The sequence below is a fragment of the Candoia aspera genome, chromosome 2, assembly GCF_035149785.1.
Source record: "Candoia aspera isolate rCanAsp1 chromosome 2, rCanAsp1.hap2, whole genome shotgun sequence".
In the NCBI taxonomy this organism is placed as follows: domain Eukaryota; kingdom Metazoa; phylum Chordata; class Lepidosauria; order Squamata; family Boidae; genus Candoia; species Candoia aspera.
The window spans coordinates 240,777,745-240,805,531 of NC_086154.1; the positions used below are offsets into that span (position 1 = coordinate 240,777,745).

Here is a 27,787-nt window from a genome sequence, read left to right on the forward strand (position 1 = left end):
TTGTACAATTTATCTGGAAATACGTTTTAAAAACTTGTTAGATTGGTGAGCCCAGGGATACCTGTGGCCAAACCCTCTCTTCCTCGAAGTCTGTGGTCAGGACTTAGTGGCTGAGCGTCTCACATCATCCTCAGCCACGGTGTGATTCGTTTGGTTAGCTCAGCAGGACAGGTGAACGCGCTACAGGCAGGCTCAGACAGATGTTAGGAAAGCATTGGTGGAACCAGTTTCCCGGGGATCCTCGCCTCAAGCAAAGGCAACGCGAAGGCATCTCTTGAGCTGTAATGGGGAGCCCTGCGCTGGCCAGGAGGCTGGAGGCGACGGCCTAAATGGCCCCTTCCAACTCTGTCACTGCAGCCAGTCATGGTTTATCCAACAAATCACGGTTAAACGTTTCAGCTTGGTGCACGAACCACCGTGCCGGGGCGATCGGGTGGGCTAGTCCCTTGAGGAACCCTCCCTCCCGCTGCCTCCCCGACCGCCGCGGTTCTTTTATCTCGGGGCGAAGGAAAGGTCCCGCTCAAACTTCGCGAATGAGGCGAGGGGTTCGTTTCCGTTGCCCCGGCTGCAAGTGGGGAGTTCCTGCCTGCCTGCCCCTTCCTTCGCTTCCCTCCCGGCCTTCCTTCGGGGCTGAAAGGCAGGCAAAGTCCCCGGAAGGATGGACACGGCAGCTGCAGGACCTCCGTCCTCTTCCCCACCTCAGCCCACCGCCCGGCCAGGCGAGGAGGCCGCTTTCTTCCCCACCCCGGCTGTAGCCCCAGTCCCGGCCGGGCTGCCATTGGCTTAGCGGCCCCATCCGGGCATTTGGCGCATCGCTGCTGCTCAGCCCGAGCGCTCCCAATATGGCGGAGGTGAGCGGGGAAAGCGGGTAGGGGCGCTGGGGTCCGGCCGGCTCCTGGTCGAGTTCCGCTGAGGGGCGGCCCCTTTCGGCCACTCAGGCACCCTCATAATTCCCTCCCGGAGGTCGGAGCCCTAGTGAGGGGGCCTCGGGGGGCGGCTGGGGTCCCTTTGAGACACTTGCAGCGGGGAAGCGCAGCCTGCGCGACTAGGCCGCGGCTGCCTCCGTCCGTCCGTCGGTCCGTCTGCCTCTGGCTGTCTGCTGAGCGCTCTGCCGGTCTCCACCCACAGTCCCGGGGCCGGGAGCGGAGCGGTCTCCTTTCTCCGGTTCTGCGGGGGTCGGAATTGGGATGAAGACGGGCTGGCTGGGCTGAGATGTGGAGGGAGACGAAAGAGGCGGCGGAGCGGTGAGATTCTCCGACGGGCAGTCCGGATCTTTTGGTCGTTGCTTCTTCTTAAGCTGCCCCTGTCACCTCTCGGGCGGGCCCGGCCGGGATGGGACTGGTGTCAAGGCCCGGGTCTCGCGTCGGGGACGGGGTGGAGGACCTGAAGAAGGCGAAGGTTGGAGGGAGAGAGGCAAGTTGGGGCGCTGAGTGCGGAGAGCAGGCGAGAAGAGAAGAGGGACCGGAGGAGCGGTGGTGGTGGGGAGGCGATGGAGGGATGCTGAGAGCCGAAGAAGAGGAAAGAAAGAAGTTAGAAGGAAAAAAGGAAAAAAAGATGGGGAAGTGTGTATGTGAGAGAGAGACAGATTGAATAATTAGGAGGGGTTGCATTAAGATATTCCTTTTATAAGTCCTCTTTTTGGAAGTCTCTCTGCCAGCCTATTTGTAACCTGTTTTTTTCCCTTCTCCCATTGCTTGTTCCAGGCTTCCTTTGGGAGTTCGAGCCCAGGTTTGTCCCGTTCAGTTCCTTCTTCTGTGATTCCGGCAGTGGGAAGCTTTTGGGTACGGTTAAGGGCCAGGGTACAGGCACATCTGTAAAAGATGTTTTATGTGTTTTCTTTCTTATGTTACAATAATTACTTCCTCCTCCATAGTCTGTAGTTTATGCTTAGTTTTTTTTTATCCTAAAATCACTTGTATGGTCCTTATTGAAAGTATGAAGCTATTTGCAGAGGCATTCTGCCCTGTAGAAACTCTTGTGATCAGTTTCAAATTGTTCTGGATGTTTGATTTTCTAAAGAATATTTCTTGAATATGTAAGAGGCTTCAATTTAAAACATTGCTGAAGCAGCAGACAATTTTATTCAACAATCTGCAGAGCCCTTGCTTCTTTACTAAGCATGATACAAAGCATGCTTACTTGGAAGTAATCCATTTGTATTACATTGTATTTATGCAACATGAGTTAAAACTGCAGTCTTGATTACCATGTTTTTCAATAGTAAATTGGGCTTACTATAAGGTTGTTAAGTGGCCTGTACTCCCTCTAACAATGCACTAATTTATACAAATAAACATAATAAAGTAAAGTAAGGGATGAGATCCTCATTTGCATTATCAGCTTTCTGTTCACTCAGTGGAACCTTGCCATCTTTTCTTTGTCCTTCAACCCCATATACCTCCCCAAACCTCTTCCAGAAGCTCTGTCAACTCTTTGGAGTAAGTTTGGGGAGCAGGGTTGCAGGGATAGTCAGATGCTCTGCTGGTGGATGCTGTTCCTTCAAAGGAAAATAAAAGCAAGTGTAAATATATTTGGGAGTAAGTTTAATTGATATTAATGGGATCCAACTGTCCATGGCTATAATAGGCTGTGTGCATTCATATACGTATTGACTTGGAGGAAAGTCCTATTGCATTGTGAATCGTGCATCCTTGATCTTAATGCTTCTTTAGCTTTCAACAACAATGTTAGTTGCTTTCTTTACAGAATATTAATGAACTAAATAGAAATGTAATTTTATGAATGGAAGCAGAATTACTTTTGTCAATGAACTTAAAGTGTAATGCATTTGCCTTATAATAAAATCAAAATTAAAAATGTTCAGTTCAGATATTTTACGTACAACATATAAATGTATGATCAGCCTTATAACATGTCCTTAATCAACTTGATAAAAAGTACATTATATTTTAAAATGTTAGCTAATTTGAATTATTTTTTCTGGGTATAATCTTGGAATAAGCCCCTTTGAATTCAGGATGAATTCTGAGTAGACTATGCTATCAATTAAGGTATTCTTCCTTAAATATACATCTTTAGTGATATATGTATATGTCAATATAAAACAATTTCAAAAGCACTTCAAATACATTTTTCAGAAGAAATGTTAAAAACATTAATGTAATTACAGTGCAGTGCTACACTAGAAATCTGATGCTTGGAGCAAGTTTGGATGGGTAAGATTCCCTCCACTTGCTAAGCATGATACTAAGCGTGTTTTCTTGGAAATAAGGTCACTAAAGTTCAGTAGGACTTTCTTTATGGGAAATGAGTTGAAAATTCCAGCTTTTTTAACTTGATCACCATGTTTTTCAGAAGTAAACCCACCTGATTGGACTGATAAGGTCCCCAAGATGGCTCACGACAGTAAGCACAGCCCTTGGTATGCCTACAGAAAATGGTGTGATAGATCTGCTGCTGTGTTCTATAGACATGATGGCCATTTGTCTAAATCAATCTTGGATTCCCTGAATCCAAAGCCTTTTTATTTCCCCAAACAGCCCATAGATCAGCCCATCAGCTACATCTGCCTGAAGGTGGCTTTCTTATCATCAATCTAGTGGGATGAGGAAGTGACACATGATACCCCAGTTCACTCCCCTCCCTTTAAGATTCATCTGTACAACTGTAATACTTTATACATTTTCTTGGGAGTAAGCTCCAGTAAAATCATTATGGCTTACTCTGATAAAGACACACATAGGATTGCATTAACTTTATCATCATGATCCAAATATATAGTTACTTAAGATTTTTCATCTTACAGTAGTATAAACTTCATTATAAGATTCATTTAATTTTTTAAAAATAACATGAGCAAATGCAACCAAGGTTAAGCATTATTGATTGTATCAATTTTGTTTCCCACCAAGACTAAAGGCATTTCATAATGCTTAAATTTGCTTAGAATTTGTCCTATACATTTAAAACTCTTGAAATTTGAGTATTAAATGTCATATACTTGTTCTAGATATTTCTATCATGATTGAACACATTTTTGTTAATTTGAATAAACAAGGCTTTTTTTAGCATGATACATAGTCATTTTCAAAGAAGAAAAGTTCTAAAAAAAAAAAGAAATAAGCTGTTTTATATTTTGTGTACATTATTGAAAATTACAGCTTGTTTAGACATGGTTAATTTTTCAGGTAAACTGGATTTACTTCAGATATCTTTTATGTCCCAATACAAATACTTTACATTTAATGGGAAATGCACAATTTGAAGGCATTCTGTTAACTTCCAGCTTATTAAAAAGAAAAACCATAAAGATTCACCAGAGTCAAGCTTGACTTCTGGTGGTTACTAGGGCCCATCCATGCCATGCTCTTGGCAACAGGATGGAATTGGGTTGCCATTGCCTTCTTACCTGTCATTTTTTCAACCTTCCTGTCTAGCTTACAGCCTTGAGCTTTCTTGGTGGTCTCCCATCCAAGCATAAACCAGATCCTTCTTTGTTTATCTTTGTCAAAATCACCCACAATCAGCTAGGTGTTTGTACCACTTATCTGCATAATTTAAAAATGGCCATTCATCATCAATATATGTTTCCCTAAATCTGCAAAACAACAGTGTATACCCACTTTCCCAAAGGGGTGGCCTCAAGCCATTGGAGCAATATCTTCCAGAATTCCTAGTACTTCAGGGTCTAAAAACATAGCGTTTTGTATCGGGCTAGTCCTATAAACACAGTGAGTTGTGAAAAGCAGTCCTAATTTTTTTAGGTAGCTTTACCCCTTCCTCCAAAATGTATTAGCTTTAGAATTTGAACCATCTCTACAGATAAGTTGGCTATTTTTTAACATGCAGAAGATAATGCTATTTTCCTGATCCAAATTCTGTTTAGCTTCCACATACAGTTGTAATCGAAGTTATTCAACCCCCATTGCAAATCAGGTTGATTGTCAAACTGAACAGACTTTCAGCTGTTTGCAATGAACAGATCAAACAAAAGCAACTGAAATAGCTCAACACAATGAATGCTTCAAGTGGTGTCCCCAGATTCAACTGAAAATGCAACTTATCATGACTTCTCCAGTCTCAAAATTATTCAACCCCCTGAATAGAATCCAGCACAACAGCACACAGACAGTATGCAAAATAGGTGTTGTCTCAAGCACACCTGATACAACTAATCAAGGGCTTCATTAGTTGCACCAGGTATGCTTGAGCTGGAACACATGAAATACCTGAACTGGCTAGGGGTTTGTTGAGTACCACGTTTGACTGCATTTTAGAAATACAGTATGGCTAAGTCAAAAGAATGGTCCAAAAAGGTAAGAGAAGAGATCATTGCTCTTCACAAACAAGGAACAGGATACAAAAAGATAGCGAAGGCACTGAATGTTCCTAGAGACACAGTTGGAAGCATAGTTCTCAAGTTCAGAGTTAAAGGAACAGTGGTTACACTACCTGGACGGGGCAGAAAAAGGAAGCTGTCAATGGCTGCAACCAGATTTCTGAGAAGGCAGGTGGAGAGAAACCCTCGAGTGACTGCAAAAGACCTGCAGCAAGACTTGGTGGCAACAGGCACTGAGGTTTCAGTGAGCCCAGTAAGGCGCGTACTAAACACAGAAGGTTCCCATGCCAGAACTCCAAGACATGCACCACTACTGACCCAAAAGCACAAGAAAAGTTGTCTCCAACACGCTCAAAATCATATAAATAAACCACAGAAGTTTTGGGATTCTGTTCTGTGGAGCGATGAAACAAAACTGGAACTTTTTGGCCCGATGGAGCAGCAGTATGTCTGGAGGAAGAATGAAGCATGCACTGAAAAGAACACTCTGCCTTCAGTTAAGCATGGTGGTGGCTCGGTGATGCTCTGGGGCTGCTTTACATCCTCTGGCACTGGAAACCTGCAGCATGTGGACAGCAAGATGGATTCACTGAAGTATCAGGAAATCCTAGGAGAAAACCTCATGCCATCTGTAAAGAAGCTGAAGCTTGGGCGTCATTGGACCTTCCAACAGGGCAATGATCCCAAGCATACTTCAAATTCCACTAAGGCTTGGATGCAGAAGAAGTCCTGGAAGATTCTACAGTGGCCATCACAGTCACCTGACTTGAACCCCATAGACAATCTCTGGTGGGATTTGAAGAAGGCAGTTGCAGCACCCACACCCAAGAAGATTACTGAACTGGAGGCCATTGCTCATGAGGAATGGGGTAAGATTCCTCAGGAACGCTGCCAGAAGCTGGTGTCTGGCTATGCATCTCGTTTGCAGCAGGTCATAACAGCAAAAGGGTGCTCTACTGAGTAGTGAAGATGCTTGCCATGAAGGGGCTGAATAATTTTGAGACTGGAGAAGTCATGATAAGTTGCATTTGCAGTTGACTTTGGGGACACCATTTGAAGCATTCGTTGTGTTGAGCGATTTCAATTGCTTTTGTTTGATTTGTTCATTGCAAACAGCTGAAAGTCTGTACATTTTGACAACCTGATTTGCAATGGGGGTTGAATAATTTCGATTACAACTGTCTAAACTATTGTGTTTATATTGCTTTGAGCACATTTAGTAGTTCATAAAATCAAAACCCAGTAGCTAGGAAAATTACATAGCTACAGTGGGGTTAGGATTGGTGTAGCTTATGCTAGTATAAGTGCAAATATGGTTATTTCAATTTTAATACTTTTGACAAAGACTGTAATGAAGTAATTCTGTTATGTCAGCTGAACGTCTGCTCCAGGGAAGTCCCTTCACTACACCAATAAAATGGTTTTAGAATAAGAAGCATTAATTTAATACCCTTTTTGGTTTATTCTGCAGAATATACAGCTGTGCTTAAAATTCATGCCATGGTTGATTACATGTTCATTTGGAGCATTTAATCTTGAATTTTGATAATATAACATTTAAGGTGTTGGTACCATTTGCTAAAGAGATTCACATTGTCTTTTTTTAGTTGGCTCTTTGTCTTCTGAGGATCATGACTTTGACCCTACAGCTGAAATGTTGGTACATGATTATGATGATGAAAGAACTCTTGAAGAGGAGGAAATGATGGATGAAGGCAAAAATTTCAGTTCTGAGATTGAAGACTTAGAAAAGGTAAGACTTTTCTTTCCAGAGAGAATGCATCTAGACGTTTGTTCTTAAGTACCATTTGAGAATGGTGCATTTTAGAAGTTTTGAGGAAACTATTCATACCACTGCAGTGATATAAAGCAGGCCAATAAATAATTTCTGGGAACAGCCATTTAAAGAATAACTGGAAAACTTATTTACATTAACAGTATAAATGAGGGAAAGCAATGTTAGTACAACTTCTTTCTGGAATGAAGTATTAATTCCAAAGACATATGTGATTATTATAATATATCTCATTTGCATGTAATGAAATATTGATTGCTTTGTGGCACTGTGTTCAGTGTCTTGTTTGTTAAGAGAATATTTACTTTATATTTCAATTTTAAATTTGCAGACTAGATTGTAAACTAACAGTTCAAATTGTTAAGAGGATTATCAGTTTCAATAAACAATGAATAAATATGAATATCTTTACTGATAGCATCATTTCTATTTAAATTAATTTGTTCCTCAATACATGTGCAAAACCATATGGTCTTCTACAAATGGCAATCTATTTTCTCTTTATTTAAAAAAAAATCTCAGGAAGGAAGCATGCCATTAGAAGACTTACTGGCATTCTATGGCTATGAACCTACCATTCCTGTTATAGCAAGTTCCAGTGCAGATAGTTCCCCAAGTGAACTTGCAGATGAACTTCCAGACATGACTTTGGATAAAGTAAGTTGTAAACTGTTTTATCTGTTGCACTAAAATGCAAGAGATTCCTAGGTTCTGTTATTATCATGATCCCATTCCATTTAGAGATTAAATTCTTTCATCACCTGACTGGTAATGTGAGCAAGCATAGCTTTAAGTAGAATAGCAGAATTCAGAATGAAGAGAGAACATGTCTATAGTATTGAAGAGTTTTTAAAATTAAATTATCAGTACACAGTAAGATATTACTGCTGTGAAGTGAACATATAGTAGGATGCAGTATGGCTTCTACATCAAGTCCTGTTTTGTGTAATTTTTTTTATAAAGCAAGAAAAACATTATGTACAAATTAACAGGGTTCCTATATCATACTAAACCCCTAAGTCATGGTTTGCAAACCACATTCATTGAGGTAATAAAATACTCTAAAAATAAACCAAAGATCCCTCATTATGGATTAGAGCTATGGATGAGCCCAGCCATTGTATTTGAACTGCTAGAAAGAGAATATGAGGTTTCACATATACATAGTCCAAATGTTTTATATAATGATTGAAGGTAAAGCTACGGTAATCCATTTCAGTTTTTTCCAGTTCTTTCTTAAGGATATTGGTGGAGTTCCCCAGATTTATGGTTTTGGGGGACTTCAATCTGCCATCCCTGGGGCATGCCTCAGAGGCGGCTTGGGAGTTCATAGCTATCATGGCCATGTCCCAGATTATGGTTCATGGGCCTGTCCCAGATTATTCAGGACCCAACTTGAGACATTGGCCTCACTCTGGACTTGGTTTTCTTGTTGGAGCAGTGGCAGTGTGATCTGAGGGGAGAGTTGGATCTGTCCCCATTGTCATGGTCAGACCACGCCCTGGTGGTTTTGAGATTCTTTTGTGCTGCCCCACTCTGCAGGGAGGCGGGACCCATTTGACTGATCTGACCCCAGCGACTAATGGACCCAGTAGGGTTTCAGAAGGAGCTGGGGGTTATACCTGAAGATCTGATGCATGGTCCAATGGAGGTCCTAGCCGCAGCCTGGAATAGGGAAGCGGCCGGCACCTTGGATAGGATTGCGCCTGTGCGGCCTCTCTTACCCCATTCTACTTGACATTCCCTGTGGTTTACGGAGGAGTTGTGGGTTTTGAAGAGGATTAAGAGAGCCTAGAGTGCTGCTGGAGGAAGACAAAGTCCGAATCTGACCGAACACAAGCTAGAGCTGCTATTAGGGCCTACCTTGTGGTGATAAGAGTGGCAAAACGTCAATATTTATCCACTCTTATTGCATCTCCAGAATGCTGCCCAACAGCCCTGTTTAAAATTACTCGATCTCTTTTAGGTGAGGGGGGCTCAGTTACCCACCTACAGGGCTGTGCCGAGGAGTTTTCTGAGTGTCTGCAGGATACAATCACTCAGATTTGTTCCAAGTTGGACACTAAGCATAGGGCACAGTCCAAGGAGATGCCAAGGGAATGTACATACCCTGTTTGAGGGAACAGTTTGATCCTGTTGGGCCTGAGGAAGTGGACAGGATCCTCTGGACTGTAAACACTACATGTTATCTAGACCCATGCACATCCTGGCTGGTGAAGGCAGCCCAGGAGGTGACGTGGTTGGGTCCAGGCAATGGTTAATACATCCCTGAGAGAGGGGTTGGTTCCAGCTGCCTTTAAGGAGGCGCTGGTGCACCCCCTCCTTAAGAAACCATCACTGGACCCTACTCAGTTGGACAATTTTTGTCCTGGTCTCCCACCTTCCCTTTTTGGGGAGGGTGGTTGAGAAAGTGGTGGCATTACAACTCCAGAGGATTCTGGATGAAACAGATTATCTAGACCCCTTTCAGTCAGGTTTCAGGCCGGGATATGGGACAAAGACTGCATTGGTTGCGCTTATGGATGATCTCTGGTGGAAGCGGGATGGAGGGAGTGCATCCATCCTGGCTCTTCTTCTTGACCTCTCAGTGGCTTTCGGTACCATCGACCATGGTATCCTTTTGGGGCAGCTCAGGGAGCTGGGGGTGGGCGGCGTGGTTTTGCGCTGGTTCACGTCCTTCCTCCACTCCCAGTCAGAGGTAATAGGAGACGAGAGATCTGACCCTCGGCCTCTTCTGTGTGGGGTCCCGCAGGGTTCGGTGCTCTCCCCTCTCCTATTTAACATCTACCTGAAACCTCTGGGTGAGATCACTGTCACCACGGGATGAGGTATCATCAGTGCGCTGATGATACTCAACTATACATCTCCATCCCAGGTGAAGTAAGTGATGCGGTGACTGCCCTTTCTCAGTGTCTGGGGGCTGTGGGGGGCTGGAACAACAGGCTTCAGCTGAACCCTGGTAAGACAGAGTGGCTGTGGATTGATGGCGCCTTGGTATCCGGGAAGTTACTATCTTTAGTTCTGGATGGGGTGGCACTGCCCCAGACAGACCCAGTGTGTAACTTGGGGGTCCTCCTGGACTCAAGACTCCTGCTCAAAGAGCAGGTGGCAGTCGTGGCCAGGAGGGCTTTTGCGCAACTTCGCATTGTGTGCCAGTTATGCCCATTCCTGGATCGAGATGCCCTCCAGACAGTCACTCATGCCCTCGTCATCTCCCACATAGACTATTGCAAATTGCTATTTACATGGGGCTACCCTTGAAGAGTATCCGGAAGCTTCAGTTGGTCCAGAATGCAGCCGCACAGGCAGTTATGAGTGCTCCAAGATCAGCACACGTGACACCACTGCTGCACGAGCTGCACTGGGTACCAGTTTGCTTCCGGGTCCAATTCAAGGTGTTCGCTAACTCAAGTGTATATATGTATATAAACTCATTCAGACTATCTATCAATCTATCTACGCAGACGCATATATATAGAGAGAGGAAGGAATAAAATTTGCAGGGAAATTAAAACATTCTGTGTTATGGAAGCATGTATTTCATAGAAGTTAATGCAGAGGCTTTTGAACAATTCCCTTAATGTAGCTTTTTAAAAGTACCATTAGAACAGGATGAAATTCACAGGAAAGCTAGATAGCTATAAAGAGATGAAGAATAACACATTTATTACTGATTTGAGCAAAGGTTTTCAAACTAAGCTTTACATTCTGACTTTATAAAAAAGTACTCATAGCTTTTGCTTTGTTTTGTTTTGAGACAGAAGGTAAAAACATTTGCAGTGAAAAGGACTCTATAGTAAGGTGGTTGTATGACATTTTACTGGAAAATAGATTTTGCCCAAAGGGAAAGAGTGGTGACAAAAATTGGCTCATGAATGGCTTGGAGCTGATTGTCAGGTAAAGTGTGGGGGGAAAAAAAGATTAATTCACTCATATTTTTCATATTATAAAGTATAGTCCTTAAGCCAATCAGATAGATAAGAATAACCATAACAATTCTTGCAGTTTCTAAAGCTACTGTAGATAGAGAAAAGAAGTAAGCAAATAGTTGAACTAAGATTCTCTTTCAGTTTATTTACTTCACCCAGATTGAAAAAACTAATGTAATCTGATGGTATGATCCTGTGATCAGAGAGCACACACATTAGTCACTGAATCCAATCCATCCTTCCCCATCCAGTTGTTTTCGCACACTAGCAAGTGTCAAAGATTAGTATTAAAAATATTCTTTTACTGTTTCCCATGCATTTTGCTGCCTTTTCTATTCACATGCTGGGCTCAGAGAGAGAGTTTTTGGGAGGATTTTGAATTAGAGACAAGGCAAATTAAGCACTTCTGTCCCACCTCTGTTAGCTTCCACTATGACACCTTGTGAAAAGTCACCCTGAACTGCGGCCCACCCTGGCTCTAGATTCTTGCTGAATCAGAACTCCGCTTTATTAGTTAATTCTTCCAGACATGAATGATATTAATGCTTCATTCTTTTGATTATAGGAAGAAATAGCCAAAGACCTTTTGTCAGGAGATGATGAAGAAACACAGTCTTCTGCTGATGATTTGACACCATCAGTTACTTCACATGAAACAACAGATTTTTTTCCTCGACCTTTAAGATGTAAGGAAATATAATCAATACTCCTAATTAGGTGTATTAAAACCGTGAGACTGTTAGTCATCTGTCTTGGTCTGAAGAGCACATTCTGCTAGACTAGGTGCATTTTCAAATTTAAGCATAGTAGTGTCTTTCAAGAATAATTTTTAGTTTCTTTCTAATCCATTTTGTTGTATGAAATAACATGATTGTAAAAATAAAGTTAAGAATTTAATTGGTATGGTTCTAACATAGTGCCAGGGTGAAGCTATGCAAAAGGACAGAACTGCTCCTTCAGAGGAGTATGACCCCATCTATGGCAACCAATAGATCTGTGACAAGAAAACCTTGCTGTTTACAAATGAATAGCAACTCAACTTTCCTCTGGATCCATCTGAGCCTTTTCCTCCAAATCCAGTCCCTCACAGCCTCCAGACACTGGTTCAAGACATCCAGAGCATCTCTGGCATGGCTTGGAATGGCAGTGTATAATTTGAGTATTATCTGCGTACTGATGATAGTTCACCCCAAACCAACAGAGGATCTATTCCAATGGTTTCATATAGATGTTAAAAAACATGGGGGAGAGGATTAAGCTCTGATATTCCACACTGAGTAACTGCAGTCTCAGTTGCTCTTGTCTCATGACTACTGACTGGGAGTGCCCACTCAGGAGTAGAATTACTGTAAAATTATGCCTCCAAATCTCAGAAACCAAAAGGATACCATGGTTGACAATATTGAATGCAACCAATAGGTCTGCATTTCCCCCTATCCATGTCTCAGTGAAGGTTATCCAGCAAAGCAATAAATGATACTACTTCCATCCTCTGACAGCCTGAATCCTGCTTAAAGGATCTAGATAATTAGTTTTCTTTAGGATCCTCTGTAGCTGAGTCCATACCATGTTTTCGACATCCTTCCCTAAGAAAAGAAGATTTGGGACAGTGCAAAATGTGCCTAATATGGCTAATTAATATGTTCCTTAGGGCTGGGAGCATCAGAACCTCTCTCTGGGAACATTAATCACTTTCCAATCCAGCCATACTTATCTTGCTTAGTCACACAGAGGAACTAAGAGGGACATGGGTGCAGTCTGCAGGTGGTGCAGCCTATCCACTTACTTGGGTTCCACAGTCCCAAATCACATTGCCAGATGTCACCCCGTTCAGCTCACATGGTTCTGCCCATCCAGACTTGAGCAAAAATGAGTAATTGTACCTGAAAAGAAACAAATCTTAGGGTCATGAAAACTGCCTAGAGTTACATTTCTGCAAATTGGGTGGCTATATAAATCGATCGATAGATATGTAGCTAGAGTGAATATTCGTTGTTAGTTATTTTTCTCCCTTTCCGAGTTGTTATGTATTGATTCGCTGAAGACAAAATGTATATAAGACTTGCAGGGGCGGTGTTTCCAATTTCCTTTTGCAAGTCAAAGTCAAATTTCTAATTCTTTGATGAAGGAATTAGGGGTGTACAAAATGTTTCTGATTCCAAAAGGCTTCTCCCAACCTTTTTAAAAGTGTTTCAGTGCTTTTCAAACTACTCTGGAAGTGTTTAAAGTTAGAAGCAGATGTTTTGAGCTCAAACAGGGCCTCTTCTGTGCGTCCATCATCCAGAATTGTCTAATTGGGGTGATATAAAAATGTAATTTATTTATCAAGCTTTATCACCGCCCATCTCTCCCACACGGGGGACTCTTAATTACTAAATAAGATAAAAAGTGCATAGCTGGGTACATGGAGTCATTAGGAGTGGAACTTGATTTGAGGGAGTCTTTCTTTTACTTCAATATTGTATTAAAATTATATAAAAAATTTCCAGTTAACACTCCTTTTCTGTTGAAAAAGCAAACACTACATGTGATGGTGATAAAGAATCTGATGGTGAAGACGTGGAAGTAGATACTGGTAATTCATCTGAAGATTTGCGGAAGGTAATTCTTAAAATGATCTGTAGTAATACATAAACTTATGTACATGTTCTACATACTTAAAGACTGAAATTAAAACATTTGAAAATGTCCTAGAATTACATTTATTGCTGACCTCAAAGCTCCAAAGCTGTACTTGCCTTTGAAAGTGTTTTGCTTCTCCATTTCAACCGTAACCTAAAGGGTAGGAGATCTGCCTGAGTGTACTGTTGCTAAAGGAGAAGTTTGTCCTAATTCCAATATGAGCATGGAAATATGTGTGGGTTTGGATCATAGGAAAGGACAGCATTTGAATCCTGGTCTTTTTGGTTCACAAATATATATAATCTTGATGAGACATGGATTTATGTATGGTTATAATACTACCTGTTCTAATTTTTTCAGGAAATAATGATTGGTTCACAATACCAAGCAGAAATACCACTTTTCTTAGGCAAAAGTTGTGATGATGAAAAAGGTAATTAATTTTTTTTAATTAAATTGTGAGATTTGAAAATAATCATTTAAAAATATATTAGCAACTAAAGTAGAAAATTAAAACATCAACAGACTGTTGTGCTGTGCACTTCGATACTACATTTGAGTTCAGAATCCTGGTTGGCCATGAGGCATGGCATATTTGGTTGAGTTATCTTGGACTTAATTTTTGAGTTGGTTTTGAGAGTTTAATGAAGTATGTTACAGAGCACTATACGTATTCAAAAACTGCATAGAAGTACAGTGAGACCACATTTTAACAGGCCTGTTGAGGAGCAGGATATCCGTTATTTCCAAATATCTATTAAACATGAAAGAATGTCACTGCATTTGTCATCTGTATAATGATGTAATTACACAGATGATGCAAATGGCATCATTGGCATTAGTTTACATCATGTGTGTAATGATATCATTACGTAAAAGTTATAGATCACTGTAAATGTTGTAAAATTAAGATAAATTTAACTGTCTTGTCTGGATTACTACAGATGCAACAGATTCATACATCATTGGGGGGGTTATATGGGTAGAAATACAGTTTGTTGCATCTGAAGTCTGCTAATTGGAACTTTAATTGTAGTGATAATAATCTATTAAGACATGCATTGTTACTTTAACCATCTTTAGGCAGTCACCTGTCCCATTTCATACTCTCCTTAAACTCTAGCTGGTGGTTTAAAGGGGGAACTATATTTGTGTTGATTTGAATGGGAGTATATTTTCTGCACATTTAAAACTTTAGATAAATATGCAGAATAAATAAGAATACACCTCTCCTTTACAATATAAGACTGGACATTCTTATCAATAAAAAGGTAGAAATATAATTCCATTTAGTTAGTTACAGGTAGGTGGTATTTGAGGATGACTAAAATCAGAGACTTTCTGGACAGTTGATAGATGAAGTATTAGCATCTCAGTCATATCCCAACAGCTGTCTTTCACATAGGCTGGACTGCAGGTAGTCCTTGAGTTACGACTGGAATTGGGACTGGAATTTCCATTGCCAAGCGATGCGGTCGTAAAGTGCAACATCATGTGACCGCATCGCTTAGCAATGGCAAGCCTTGCAGACCCCGTTGCGGTTGTTAAGCGAGGATCATAGGTCTTTCTAGCACCTCCTCACAACTTCCTGCCAGCTTCCAACAACCAAAGTCAGTGGGAAAGCCAACAGGAAGTTGCAAGTCCCAAGCAGCTCACAAGCAGGTCAGCAGGCAGGTAAGCAGCCGCTGCCAGGTGGGAAAGGGAGTGAGGGGGTGAGCGGGTGGTTGGGTGGTTGGGGAAGCATGGCAGAGCTAGGGGTGGCTGCTACCAAGTGGGAGAGTGTGCGCAAGTGGCAGAGGAGGCATGACACAAGCACAATGGGGCTTGGGGTGGCTGCTGACGGGCAGTGGCCAGGGAGGGTGCACAGGTGGCAGGGGAGGTGTGGCACAAGCGCAACGAGGCTTGAGGGTGCGCAGGTAGGGGAGACTTACCTGAGCAACTTGCAACCTTCCCTGCTGGCTTCCTCATTGACTTTATTTGTGGGAAGGTCACAAATTGCAATCATGACTTTGGGACCCTGCAACCATCATAAGTTGCCAAGTGCCAAGATCACGATCATGTGACCGTGGGAGTGCTGGGCCGGCCAGAACTTCAAGGACCAGTCATAACCACCACTTGTTCAGTGCCACCATAACTTTGAGTGGTCGCTGAATGAGTAGTCATTAACTGAGGACTACCTGTACAGCTTTCCTCATCCACAGCTAGTATGGGAGTTATAGTCCAAACACATCTAGTGAGCACCAGATTTTGGAAAGATGCTTTATAGTTCCTTTGATTCAATAGAATAACAATTGCTGTTGGAGTGTACTGTAGGATTTAAACTATTTAGAGTGATATTCTTCGAAAACAGCACTTTGAATTGTGCCTGAAGATGAGAAGTATTCAGTTCAAAACTTATTTCCTGTCTTAATTGAAATTGGTTAAAATTGAACCATGCTACATTTGAGAAGATACGGAGTTAGGACACTTTCCAAAATTTTTCTGCTACTCTAAAATAGCAGATACTTAACTTTTCATGGTTATTTATTTGACTGTAATAAATAAAGCTTAGAGACAAACATTTCCATGTTAATTTTAACTGCTGAATAAATACTAATATTTTCCCCAGTAGCTCATAATATTTTAAGTTAAGTGCTTTATTAAGGTGCATGGATTAATTTCAGTACTGAATTCAAATTAAGTCAAATATCACAACTCACAAAAATGTATACTTTAACAATATTCTGATTTTTGGAAAAAAAATACATTGGACTTTGTAACAACAATATCTCTCAATATCCATGTATTTCTTCTTTTGGATTTCTAAAAATAAGAAACAAATTATTCCACATCATTCCAAGGTATGAGAAAGTAATTTCTTGTGGTTTCCTTTTGTGGCCTTCATGTAAGAAAATAATTACTTCCAAATTTCTTAGAAAATCGAACAATATGCAGATATATCAAAAAACTGTTGAGAGCGGGAAGAATTGCCTAAATATTTGTTAATTCCAGATTAAGATATCAGAAACAACTGTAGAATTCTAGCAAGAAAATGGAATTTATTATTTTCAAATATATTTTATACTTGATCAAGATATAGAAAAATACTTTCAATTATTATAGAATTCAGTTTGATGCATGCTAGAGTTTTCAAAAGATGCAAGCAGGGTTTTGGGGTCTTACTTGACTGTTCTTTCTTTAGAATAGGAAACTAATTATAACTTTTTTCTTCATATAAATTTTTTCATGTTTGTATTACTCTCTTATTTTATATAACTATATGGCAGACTTTTTATTGGCAACTAAGTAATTGGTAATTATTCATTATAATTATCTAATATATGTTGCAAGTAGAAAGTCTGCAAGATAAATATGAAGATGCAGGTTGCAACAAAATGAGATGCTTAAACATTTGCATAGATAAAAACCAATATGATACTTTTTTAAAATGTTATTTTATTAAATTTAAAAAATGCTACAGTTGATATTTTTGAAAAAAAAAAACAAATCTTAATAGTTTGTGGCATCATATATATACTAAATATCAAGAGTGTAACAATATAGCCCTGCAGAGACATTGAAGAAGCTGAGTATGTGTAGCCTTAAGAACACTGAAGAGAGATAGGAAAACAAGTATTACCAGAGGAAAGTCACAACCAGTTCTTATCATCCTAGAGTCTAGGTCATGTTAGTTTTAAGGCAGATTCTTACAAATTTTGTATTTCATTTTACATATTACTCTCCAGATTCCTGGAGATTGCTGGATTACTGGAGAGTTGGTCTCATCCGTATTTCAATATTTCTTAACAGCATATGAAAATGAGGACCAGCTACTTTGGCAACCTGATATTATTTCAGAAACTAAAGTTAAAGAGTACCTTTTTGAAACTTCTGTAAGAACTGGAAATGAAAAAATAATTGGCAGAATTCCTGATGGAATGCATACCCGGGACAATGAACAAGTATGCTTTAATCTTATTTCTGTACAGGTTGCCAGTCTAACTCTTTGTTTATGCTTATGTATGAGAAAAGACAAATACTTGTCTTTTCTATTTTTTAAGTTAATATGTTATATTTGATAACCTATATCACATCTTACTCTATGACTTCAAAACATTTTTATTTGCTTGTTTGTTTGTATACAATGTATATAAAGGGTCAAAGTTATTTTGTTAATAGAAGAATTTGTTTCATTTTTGCTACTGTTTCAAAAGAATGGAGATCCAAGGAGATTCTGGCTAGAGAAAGGATGAAGGGGAAGCAGTGTTCATTGATTTAGCTTTTCTCAGTTTTCCCATCTCTTACAATGTTCTAAATAATATTTTGTCCTTTGCTGTCCCCCCTTCACTCCATGCACTTAGGAGGTTCATTTCATTGATTGCAGGAGGAGGCAACTTTTGCCATTTTACCTTCTCTTAGTGATCTCTGGTAATTTTCTGGTAAAGAAAACCCTCCAAAACAGCACAGTTGACAAGCTTCTTCTACAGTGTTCTACCAGTAGGATCTTTCTGCTGGATCAGCAACGTTTAGCTGATGGAAGAAGTCTTTGTTCATAGAAATTTTGATCCAGTATAGTATCCATTAACACTGTACATTGTTTTATTTGAAGTGGATAAGTAACAGTGTCATAGAAATTTTTGACTGTAATGAGAATATAGCTGCTGGATTGTGTATGTTCCTTTTGACTGGTTAAACAAGAAATGTTGCAATCTCTACTAGGCACTCTATGAACTCTTCAAGTGTAACCACAATTTAAAAGACGCCATTGAAAAATATTGTTCAAATGGAAAGACATCACAGGGTAAGTTCTCTATTAAGAGGTTAGTGTTTTAAATAATCTTAAATCATAAGTGCAGAAGTGGATTGAGATGACTGTTATCCAATACAGTTCCTCATTTTTTTGTAGTAGCAGAATAGATTGCAGCAAAGTAATCAGAGTGATGCAACAGTAACAGCTGGAATATTCCATATAAGTAGATAACTGAAGAAGATATCCAGTCTCTTGGAAGATTCTGTTGTATAAGATTAAAGCTTTTATCTATAACTTGACTCCATTATGTTTTTATAGACAAACATTCAGCAATCTTACTTGCTAATTGTCACAACACTATTCAGATAGCAAGAAGGAATGCTTGAAACAATAACATTGTATGAAATATGCAATTATGTATGCATCAGCTCATCATTAGCTCTAAGTGTTCTTCCCTGCCTTTTGGACTCCTGCTGCAATTGACGGAATACCATTTCCACATGTGGCTTACTGTTATTGGCTAAGTTCACACTTCAGCCTAAGTCATAAACTATGGCTTACAAACCATAGTAGCTTCCAACCACAAGGTAAGCGAAAACCAAGCAAACCATGTTATGGCTTAGTTTGCTGTGTGAACCAGGCAATTTTGTTAAAGAGGTTTTCTTTATTTTCCAAATGTTGGGGCCAAATGCCTGCTGATTTGGCAAAATATCAAACGTTCATTAGTTTCTCTCTTTCTCTCCCTCTTAAGATATGACAGCTTGGACAGAAGAAGAATGTAGAAACTTTGAACATGCACTTCTGATATATGGGAAAGATTTTCATCTTATACAAAAAAATAAGGTAAGCTGACATACAAATGATGCAATAAATGGTAAAGTTAAAATTTAAGTAGTTGGATATAATATGTAAAACAACATAAACAGCATTTTTTTGTCAACTAGTTATTTGGTTTTTAAAAAAATATTTTTAATTAGACATTTTAGGGAAAATATATAAACAGAAGGAAAAAGAACAAAAGAAGAGATAAAAGAGTAGGATACAAATGAATAAACAAGTGATTTACAAATGTTATAGAGATTATAATTTTCAAGTATATCATTAATTGATCATTTGCATATGAAATGCCCATTTAGTAAATGAGTCAGCTTCTGTCTAAAATATTTTAACTAGTTGCTATATTCATAAGCATGTTTTACTATTTCATAACAAACATTAAATTATCACTTGAGGCTTTTTGAAAACGATTTTACTATGCAGAACTAATTAACAAAATGGAAGTACAACAATGTTAAGAATAGAATATAGCTTCAAATATAATCATGACATTTTAAAAGGACCTGGAAAATTAAAGTTATAATTAGAACAACTCCAAAAACATTGACTATATTAATGAAATGGTCCTTTGCTGTGATTAGATCACTTCCTTGTCAACTGTGGATCATAGAAGCTCTGGGCTTTGCAAGAGCAGGGGATACATTAGATTGGTCTACTTTAAGCTCCTAATGGATTCAGAGGGTTTGCAGAGGGTCCCTGTGGATTTCCATAATAATTTGACAGTTAGTCTTGCACTTGGTCAATCTGGAATACAAAGGGAGCCAGAGTTCTGGATGAGATTGCTCTAGTAAAGTCTTGAAACCCAAGAGATTCTTTGGTTTTCTGAGATAAGATAAAATCAGTGAATGAAAAAATATCTAGAGCAACAGTAGTGGAAAACCAGAAATGGATACCACTAAGCCCACATGGTATTGATAACAGCAGGGAAGTGTCAGTTCTTTTCTGTGATTATTGCATCCACAGATTCCTGCTTGGTGGCCAAATACAGAGTAACATGGACCCTTTGAGGAAAGATAGGCAGGATAAAATGCCTTCAGGCATGTTGGAGGAGTTTTTTTGGGTTTCTTGGTGGCTAAAGTCACTTGTATCCACTCTGGGCAGGTTATCAGTTGGGCAGATTCCACTGTGCTAAGTGAGGCAATGTCTTGTGTTATAATCTGGGATTTTTTGGAAGTTGAGCCCAAGAAAGTAGGTGGATAGTTTGAATCCTGCCATCTGCAGGCTTGACTCATGCCCCTTCTAGTTTCTTTGGGTGGTTAGGCAGGACATGAGCAACTAAATCTGGAGATAATCACTGTCTCTGGAGGAAGACATAGTACTCTCTTCCTTGTGTGCCCTTTTTTGAAGATGTCTGCCCTGGATCCAGCATTGTTTGATAAATTTTGTTACATTTCCAACCTTCCCTTTTTAGAGAAAGTTGTTGAGAAGGTCTTGGCAAATCAGATACAGAAGTTCTTAGAGGAAATGGATTGCCTGGATCCTTTTCTGTCAGTATTAAGCCTGATCATGGGACAGAAATGGCATTGGTTGCTCTAGTAATTACCTTTGTCATGGACTAGATTGGGGGAATGTGACCATCTTGATCCAGTTAGACTCTGGTAACATCCAGTACCATTGACCACTGTATCCCACTGGCCAGCCCCTTGGGAATACCAGTGTGGAGTTCCTTGGAGTTGGATGCTGTCTCCCATGTTATTTAACATCTACATAAAACCAGTGGGACAGGTGGTGTAGAGGAAGACAGCTGTGGTGCTGGCTGCCAGCTTGGCTGGCTTCAAGAAGGGGTTTGACCAATTCATGGAAATGATGGGGATCAATGGTATTCGCCTTGCTGGCAGTTGGACTACCTCTGAAGGCCATCTTCTGGGAGACTAGTGGGCTTCCTTGTGTAGTTGGTTGCTCATTGTAAGAATAGACTGCTGGACTAGATGGGCCAGGGGTCCGATCCAGCAGGGCACTGTTTATATTCTTTCCAGTATGTTCAGGGTGAGGTATCATCAATATACCGATGATACCCAGCTATAAATAGCCACTCTGGGCTGAGCTCAAGATGCCATAGAAGTCCTGAACCAGTGTTCGTCCAGTTTAGTCATCAAGAAAGAGCCTATTGAGGGTCTCCCCGTCTCAAGGTATATTAAGTATGGAGTAGATGACTGGTTTTAATGTCAGCCCCCACTCTATGGAATACTGTGGAATTGTCTGCTTTTGGCCTAGTGGAGTCCAGGGCTATACATCCATAGAAGGCAACTTCTGATTTGAATTCCACATCTTTATTTAATATTGCATTACATGAGGCAAGAAGCAATGTAGTCTTCATTTGGAATGAACTGTAAATGGGAAAGAGGGATATTTTCCAAAATCAGAGTTGTCTGTAGCTTATCCACAGCAAAGAGGAAGTGGTGATTTGATGCTATATCTTTTTCTTTTAGCCAGCATTCAGATGCTTGTAATCAATATTTTAAAATAAATAATTGTCTTAATTATTGTTAGTCAAGGTAACATCTTATTTAATAATTTTAAATGAGTCAGAAACTCTGATATCCTTCACTGAGGCACAAAAAGAACTTAAAATGCAGATTATTTGATTCCTTCGTGAATAGAAAAACTGTTATGTGATCAGAGCAAAAGATTATTTCACCAATTTGTGAGAGTCAAGCCCCTTTTTGCTAGTTCGTTGATATGCTTTGATATCAGGAGTAGTACTTTGGCTATGTTAGACCCTGTCCTGGAGCTTGTAAGTAACTTTCTAGATATTAGAATAATCCCAGGGTAACCCCTGAACCCCAGGTTATTAGTAGCATCAAATCCATTTTAAAGATAACTGGGCAAGTTTAAAAATAACTGGGCAAGGTATTAAATTTTTTAATTAAAAAAATTAGGTTAGGTTAAGAATAGAAATGTTTGCTGGTAATAAGGTAATAATCAGCATATAAAACCATATTGTACACTCTTGCCTTCTACTTTTAATAGTTTCACAATTTGTAACAGCACAAAAAAGCACTTCTAAAATTAAAAGCTAAAGTTAAAAAAGGATAATATATTATTACTTATAAAGGTCAATATATAACATGATATAAAGAAGAAAAGAAAGCAGTACATTGTTAATAGCTACTTATGGTCCAAATGTTGAATAAAACATTCTTATTCAAAATCCAAAACTCTTTGAGATTTAATCAAATCTATAAAATCTCCAATGAACCACATTTAAAACCATGAAGCTTCATTAAGAGAGATATTTTAAAGAGATAGAATAAATATCTTAGAATTTAGATTTTTCTTCCACCCAGCATTCGGACAAAATTGCTTTGGGCAAAATTCCAATCATATGGCAAGATTTCTTTAAACAGATGTTATCTCTATTTGTGCACTGTAAAACTGTGTATTGTATGCACATACCACCCAAACCACTCTGTAGGAAGTTCTGAATCCTAGTGCTATCAGTGGGGTCAACCATAGCTTTGTTCAGCAGAATATGATGGCAATCGCCCTTCTGATTTTGCTACTCAATGTGATTATGAGTAGATTAAATTCATGAATACCTGAATAAAATTTAATCCATATTTAGTTTCTTACGTTCTACTGTTAGCCATTAAAATATCCTGCTAAGGCAGAAGTTAAAAACTGTTTTGGAACATACAGTAATAAACATAAAATACTTGCACAGAAAACCTCCATTTTAAATTAGTAAATTCATTCTCTGCTTCTGTTCTAACGGTTGAGATGGTACTTGCAGAGGTTTCACAGTGTTAACCTGGAATCAAAACTAGTAATTCAAAGTCTTCCAAGTATTGTACAATTTGCCAAGTATTTTATCATTTGTATTCCTTCCCCATAAGAATTTACCACAAATATTAAGACTAATTCTTCCTCTCTTTAGGTGAGAACCAGGACAGTTGCTGAATGTGTAGCATTTTATTACATGTGGAAGAAATCTGAACGATACGATTACTTTGCTCAGCAAACAAGATTTGGGAAAAAGAGATACAACCACCATCCTGGAGTCACGTAAGTTTAAAGATCTTGGAAGATCTGCACTCATGCTTAATTTCTCTTCTGGAATTTCCCACCATTAATCGTGTGAGTGTATCATTATACCTTCCCAGTGGAATCTGTTAAATAACCTCACTGTGATCATTTTCTTGCAGGGACTATATGGATCGGTTGGTAGATGAAGCAGAAGCTTTAGGTGGAGCAGTTTCTTCAGCCATAATGTCAAATAACAGACCTGAGCCCATTCCTGATCAACAACTAAGCATCCTGAACTCTATCACTGCCAATGATTTGACAGGTAAATTAAAAGATAAAATAGAGGAGCTTACTATGACTGTAGGTCTAAGAAATGGTGGCATCTTGTATAACATCTTTTTCTCTCTCCTAGCACTGACCAACAGTGTAGCTACAGTCTGCCACCCTACAGATGTGAACTCAGAAGATGCCTTCCCACCTCTGGACAGCTTGCCTCGAACAGCAGTTAATCATGTGCCTGTCGTAACAGAAGATTTGCTTAACTTGCCTAGTAATGGTGAAAGTGATTGTTTTAATTTATTTGAGACTGGATTTTATCATTCTGAATTAAACACCATGAACATGTGCATTGAAGAATCTGAAAGGCCTGCCAAGAGATTGAAAATGGGAATTGCAGTCCCAGAATCCTTCATGAATGAAGTTTCGGTAAACAACTTGGGTGTTGATTTTGAGAATCATACACATCATATTACCAGTGCCAAAATGGCAGTCTCGGTGGCTGACTTCAGCAGTCTATCTGCAAATGAGACAAATGGCTTTATCAGTGCCCATGCATTACACCAGCACACTGCCCTCCACTCAGAATGAATTCAAGCAGCAAATTAAAGACAGTGAATACTGTTGGCAGTTTGTGGTAAACTTGATGAATTGATCAGGTTTGCTTAGTCTTTCACTGGAAGTTTGAACTATATGACATCAGTGATGTCTTTATGTACAGAACTATATCTTGATTTATCAAGAATAATTTCACTTTTTTCCAATCCATAAATGTGGAAACTTCATATAATATCTAGCAGAGTTCGGGACTCAGAGAACTATGTGGTGCAGCTTTAAGCTCTGCTTCCTTCCTTTTTAAACCTGTAGAGAGACTGCTGTCTCAAAACCAGCACAGAAGTTCTGAACTTAATAGAGTGGGTTTTTATTCTAGGTTGCTTCTGCCCTAATGGATGCAGTGGAATAACATTTGTTTACAGGTACCAGTCCTGATCCTTGCTTAATGTAGCATTTAAAAAGTAAAATCAAAAGCAGGGAAACATTTCTTTAATTTAAACTGCACAACTACACAAGGATATTTTTAAATGGAACCTTCTGTCATCTGATATTAAACCAGAGCACTTCAGTTTACAAAACAACAGATTCATCTTGATGGATACTAGCACAAAGGACAGTAGGAGCAAAGTCTGAGGACATGCTTAGATGCTCTTACAAAATTACAGGCCATGGCTACCTTACACAAAGATAGTTATACTGTCCAAAGGTTTGTGTACTTTAACGCATTGGCTGAAACAATGTGTGTTGTTGGAGTCGGGGTGGGGGGGATGTCCACCCTTCAAGTGTTACCTAGCATTCTTAAGGCCACTAAGAGAGAATGGTACAGTCTGCACAGTTGAGGATTTACCACTAATGAATTACATCTTGGGGTTTGCCTTTACTTCAGAACACTGCAGTTCAAAGTAGTGTGAGAAACTCTAGATTAATAGATGGCAATGATGGAATAGATCTTTGAACCATTTTCAAGCATTGGTGTAGTTTTCTTTCCCCCTTCCTGGTTTTTTTCATACTTAAGTACATTAGTATTCCAGAGAGGAACCTTTGACAAGATTGTTCTGTGTTGGAAGATTTGTGAAAGTTCACTAAAACTTTGGTTTATCAGTTATAAAGCTTGCCAATTTTACATTGACAATTTTACATATTTAATTTTCTTTAAACTGATTTTTAAAGTATTTTTTTTCAGTGTTAGTAAATTGCTTCATGGTTGTATATCAGAAAATACCTTAGTTAATACTTCAAAGAGAGCATACTCTACATTTCTACAGACTGCATTAGCATCTTGAGTTTGAGCAACAACAGGGTGCTGGGTATTCACTTTGGAATTGTGACAGAGGTTTTGAAGAGTTCCTCAAATAGCACATTTTAACCATTCTAAGAATTTAGTTAGCACAGCAGAAAAATTAATTGTGATCTGTTGTAAAGTATACATCTGAAACCTGTCAGTCTAATACAGTACACAGTCAATAATGGGTAGCCTTGGCCCTGTGTCATGTTCTGATACTTTCAGTCAGATTGTCAGCTTCTTGTTGCTGTAATTTGCGCTGAATGCTACATCTTGTGGGTTTTCTCCTGTTTTGAATCAACACATCTTATTTAATTTTGTAAAATACTGGCCATATTTTTTCTTTTTGTTATACATTCATGTTTATGGGTTTACAGTGGCTGGTCTGTGTAAAAAATCATCACAAAAAATGTATGAATGCTTATACCAGTTGCACTTAAATGAACACACCCATTCCCATCAGCTGATGCAGTACTATGTTCAGTTTATCTATGCATTGCTGGGGTCTTAATGAAGACCGAGACAGTCTAGTTTCTCGTCTAAAGTTTTGATTGTCAGCAAGTTAAATGGACACTTTAGTTATTTAATAAAGACTTTTGACCAAAATTCTAAAAATGGTATGAGAGAACAATGAATTCTGGCTAGTTTTAATAGATTTTTAATTGCTGATCTAATTTAGCCTATTGGCTAGCTAGCTGGTAATGTTTACTTTTAATTCCTTGTTAAAATGAGGCAATAATTTGCAAGATTATGTAAATATGTACATTCTGCATATCTTTTTAGATACCTATTTCAATATTTTCTGACTACTTCTGTGTATAGTAACATTTTGTGCATGCTTGATGTGACATTCATAAATTTGTACCACTATGACTTTATTCATGTAAAATAGCTATTTATTGAATTTTTCTTTTAAAAGCTGGACTTAAACTGTTCCTCTCTATTTTAAACATTTTACTGGAGAAATTGTTACTGTTTATTAAAAGAATTGCGTTTGAATCAGAATGAAGATGGCTAAATTGCAGCCATGTTAAAACTACATTGCATTGGTTTGTTGTAGGTAAAGCACAATTCTTCTAACAAACCGTGATGATTCTTTGTTCATTGCCGAGTATATCCTCTGTTCTCCCCTGCTCTCAGTCCCATTTGTATACACCAAAAATCCATGGTGGGCAACTGCAGTTTGTAGATGTATCACTTCCAGGGACTCCAAAAAATAGTTGGTTCACTTGGATGTGCAACTGGTGCTGCGATAGAGCAATACTTCATCTTTTGTTAGCCATTTCACCCTCTCATTGATAGCTTTTTAAATGTTTATTTTTCCTCTTTTTATAGGCAGACCAACCTTACTTGAAGACCGCACAATATTCTCTGAAGTATACTGAACTCTGTACTGTTAGATTTTGTGCAGTTTTCCTTTTTAAACCAATAATCAGACCCACATTAAGTTCACATCCAATAGTGCATTAGTGATACTATTTAATTGAAGCAAAATCTTTGAATGTAAATTAGTAAATATCCTGACCACTAGAAGACTGCCCAGTGTTACAAGCACATCATCTATAAATGGGAAACTAAATGTGCAAAGAATCATGATTAGAATTTCCCATGGAGGTGGAGTATTCTAGTTACTGCTTGAGACCAGTTGAGGACTGCAGTCCACCTCAAAGAAACCAGTCATGCCCATTCCTAGGTTCAGATTGCTTCACCCTGTGCATAAATTAGTGACAATCGCAACCAGTTTTAGTATCTGATGCTTAAGAGGAAGTTGCTATTGTCGCATTGGTTTTAATATTTGTACATAAACACTGATTTTTTTGAACATTATTTTGTATTTGTTGTACTTTAATACCTGGTGTACAGTTCCAGAAATAAATGTCTGGAAACCTTTTTTTCTCCTATCAAAGTTTTCATGCCTCTGCAACATTATTTGTCCCTTTAGTATGTTTGGAAAAAGGTTTTTAAAATGAGTTATCAAATACTCCATTTGCAGCCAACAAGAAATAGAAACTGAATGGTAAAGTCTCTCTCTCTCTCTCTCTCTCTCTGTCTCATCTATATATATCCCATGTCCAATTCTTGGAGACTGTCTGGACAAGTCCTTGCAGTTTTCCTGGCAAAAGACTATACAGATCTCTATATAGAAAGCAGCATTCCTTGTTAGTCAAGATGGTTCACTTTTACTGTTTATATTTGTACTTTATCACATTTCACAGAGCACCTTTCTGTGCCATGGCACATATGCATACCAGTAGATCCATGATGTATCTCTTACAGTGTTACAAACATGATAGTCCTTGAGTCCAGTCTGGTAACTTTTTTTAAAAAACGTGCAGCATCTTATAGGCTAAAGCACTCATAATTATTTAATGAGTTGCAACACTACTCTGCCCAAGGCTTAATTTGTTATAATGAAATTTCAGCACTCCATAGGAGCATTACCCACTGTAAACATGCTCCACTTTCTTTTCTTTGCATGGCATGGATATGTTTGTTT

The 27,787-nt window shown here is 39.0% G+C and overlaps 1 protein-coding gene across 6 annotated transcripts; it reads left to right on the forward strand.

Moving 5' to 3' along the window:
* Nucleotides 1–811: 811 nt before the first annotated feature.
* MIER3 (MIER family member 3) lies at nt 812–27,196 on the forward strand. Of its 6 annotated transcripts, none has more exons than XM_063295643.1 (14): nt 812–851; nt 1,704–1,781; nt 3,316–3,366; nt 6,907–7,052; nt 7,617–7,751; nt 11,589–11,709; nt 13,539–13,624; nt 14,006–14,078; nt 17,435–17,586; nt 18,344–18,425; nt 19,126–19,217; nt 23,089–23,216; nt 23,357–23,499; nt 23,590–27,196. In XM_063295643.1, the coding sequence occupies exons 3-14, from the start codon at nt 3,354–3,356 to the stop codon at nt 24,042–24,044; spliced, it is 1,626 nt and encodes a 541-aa protein (XP_063151713.1). In that variant the 5' UTR covers nt 812–851; nt 1,704–1,781; nt 3,316–3,353; the 3' UTR covers nt 24,045–27,196. The 6 variants fall into 6 exon arrangements, with proteins under 6 accessions (XP_063151713.1, XP_063151714.1, XP_063151710.1 ...); XM_063295639.1 differs by having other exon boundaries at nt 828–851; nt 1,704–1,728; XM_063295641.1 differs by having other exon boundaries at nt 834–851; nt 1,704–1,728; nt 3,316–3,382.
* The last annotated feature ends 591 nt before the right edge of the window (nt 27,197–27,787 follow it).

Excerpts from the sequence above, each read along its gene's own strand:
- MIER3 (XM_063295639.1), top strand. Across the intron at positions 3,367-6,906 it reads CCCCAAGATGGCTCACGACA|TTGGCTCTTTGTCTTCTGAG; the intron begins GTAAGCACAGCC and ends GTCTTTTTTTAG. Across the intron at positions 19,218-23,088 it reads ATCTTATACAAAAAAATAAG|GTGAGAACCAGGACAGTTGC; the intron begins GTAAGCTGACAT and ends TCCTCTCTTTAG.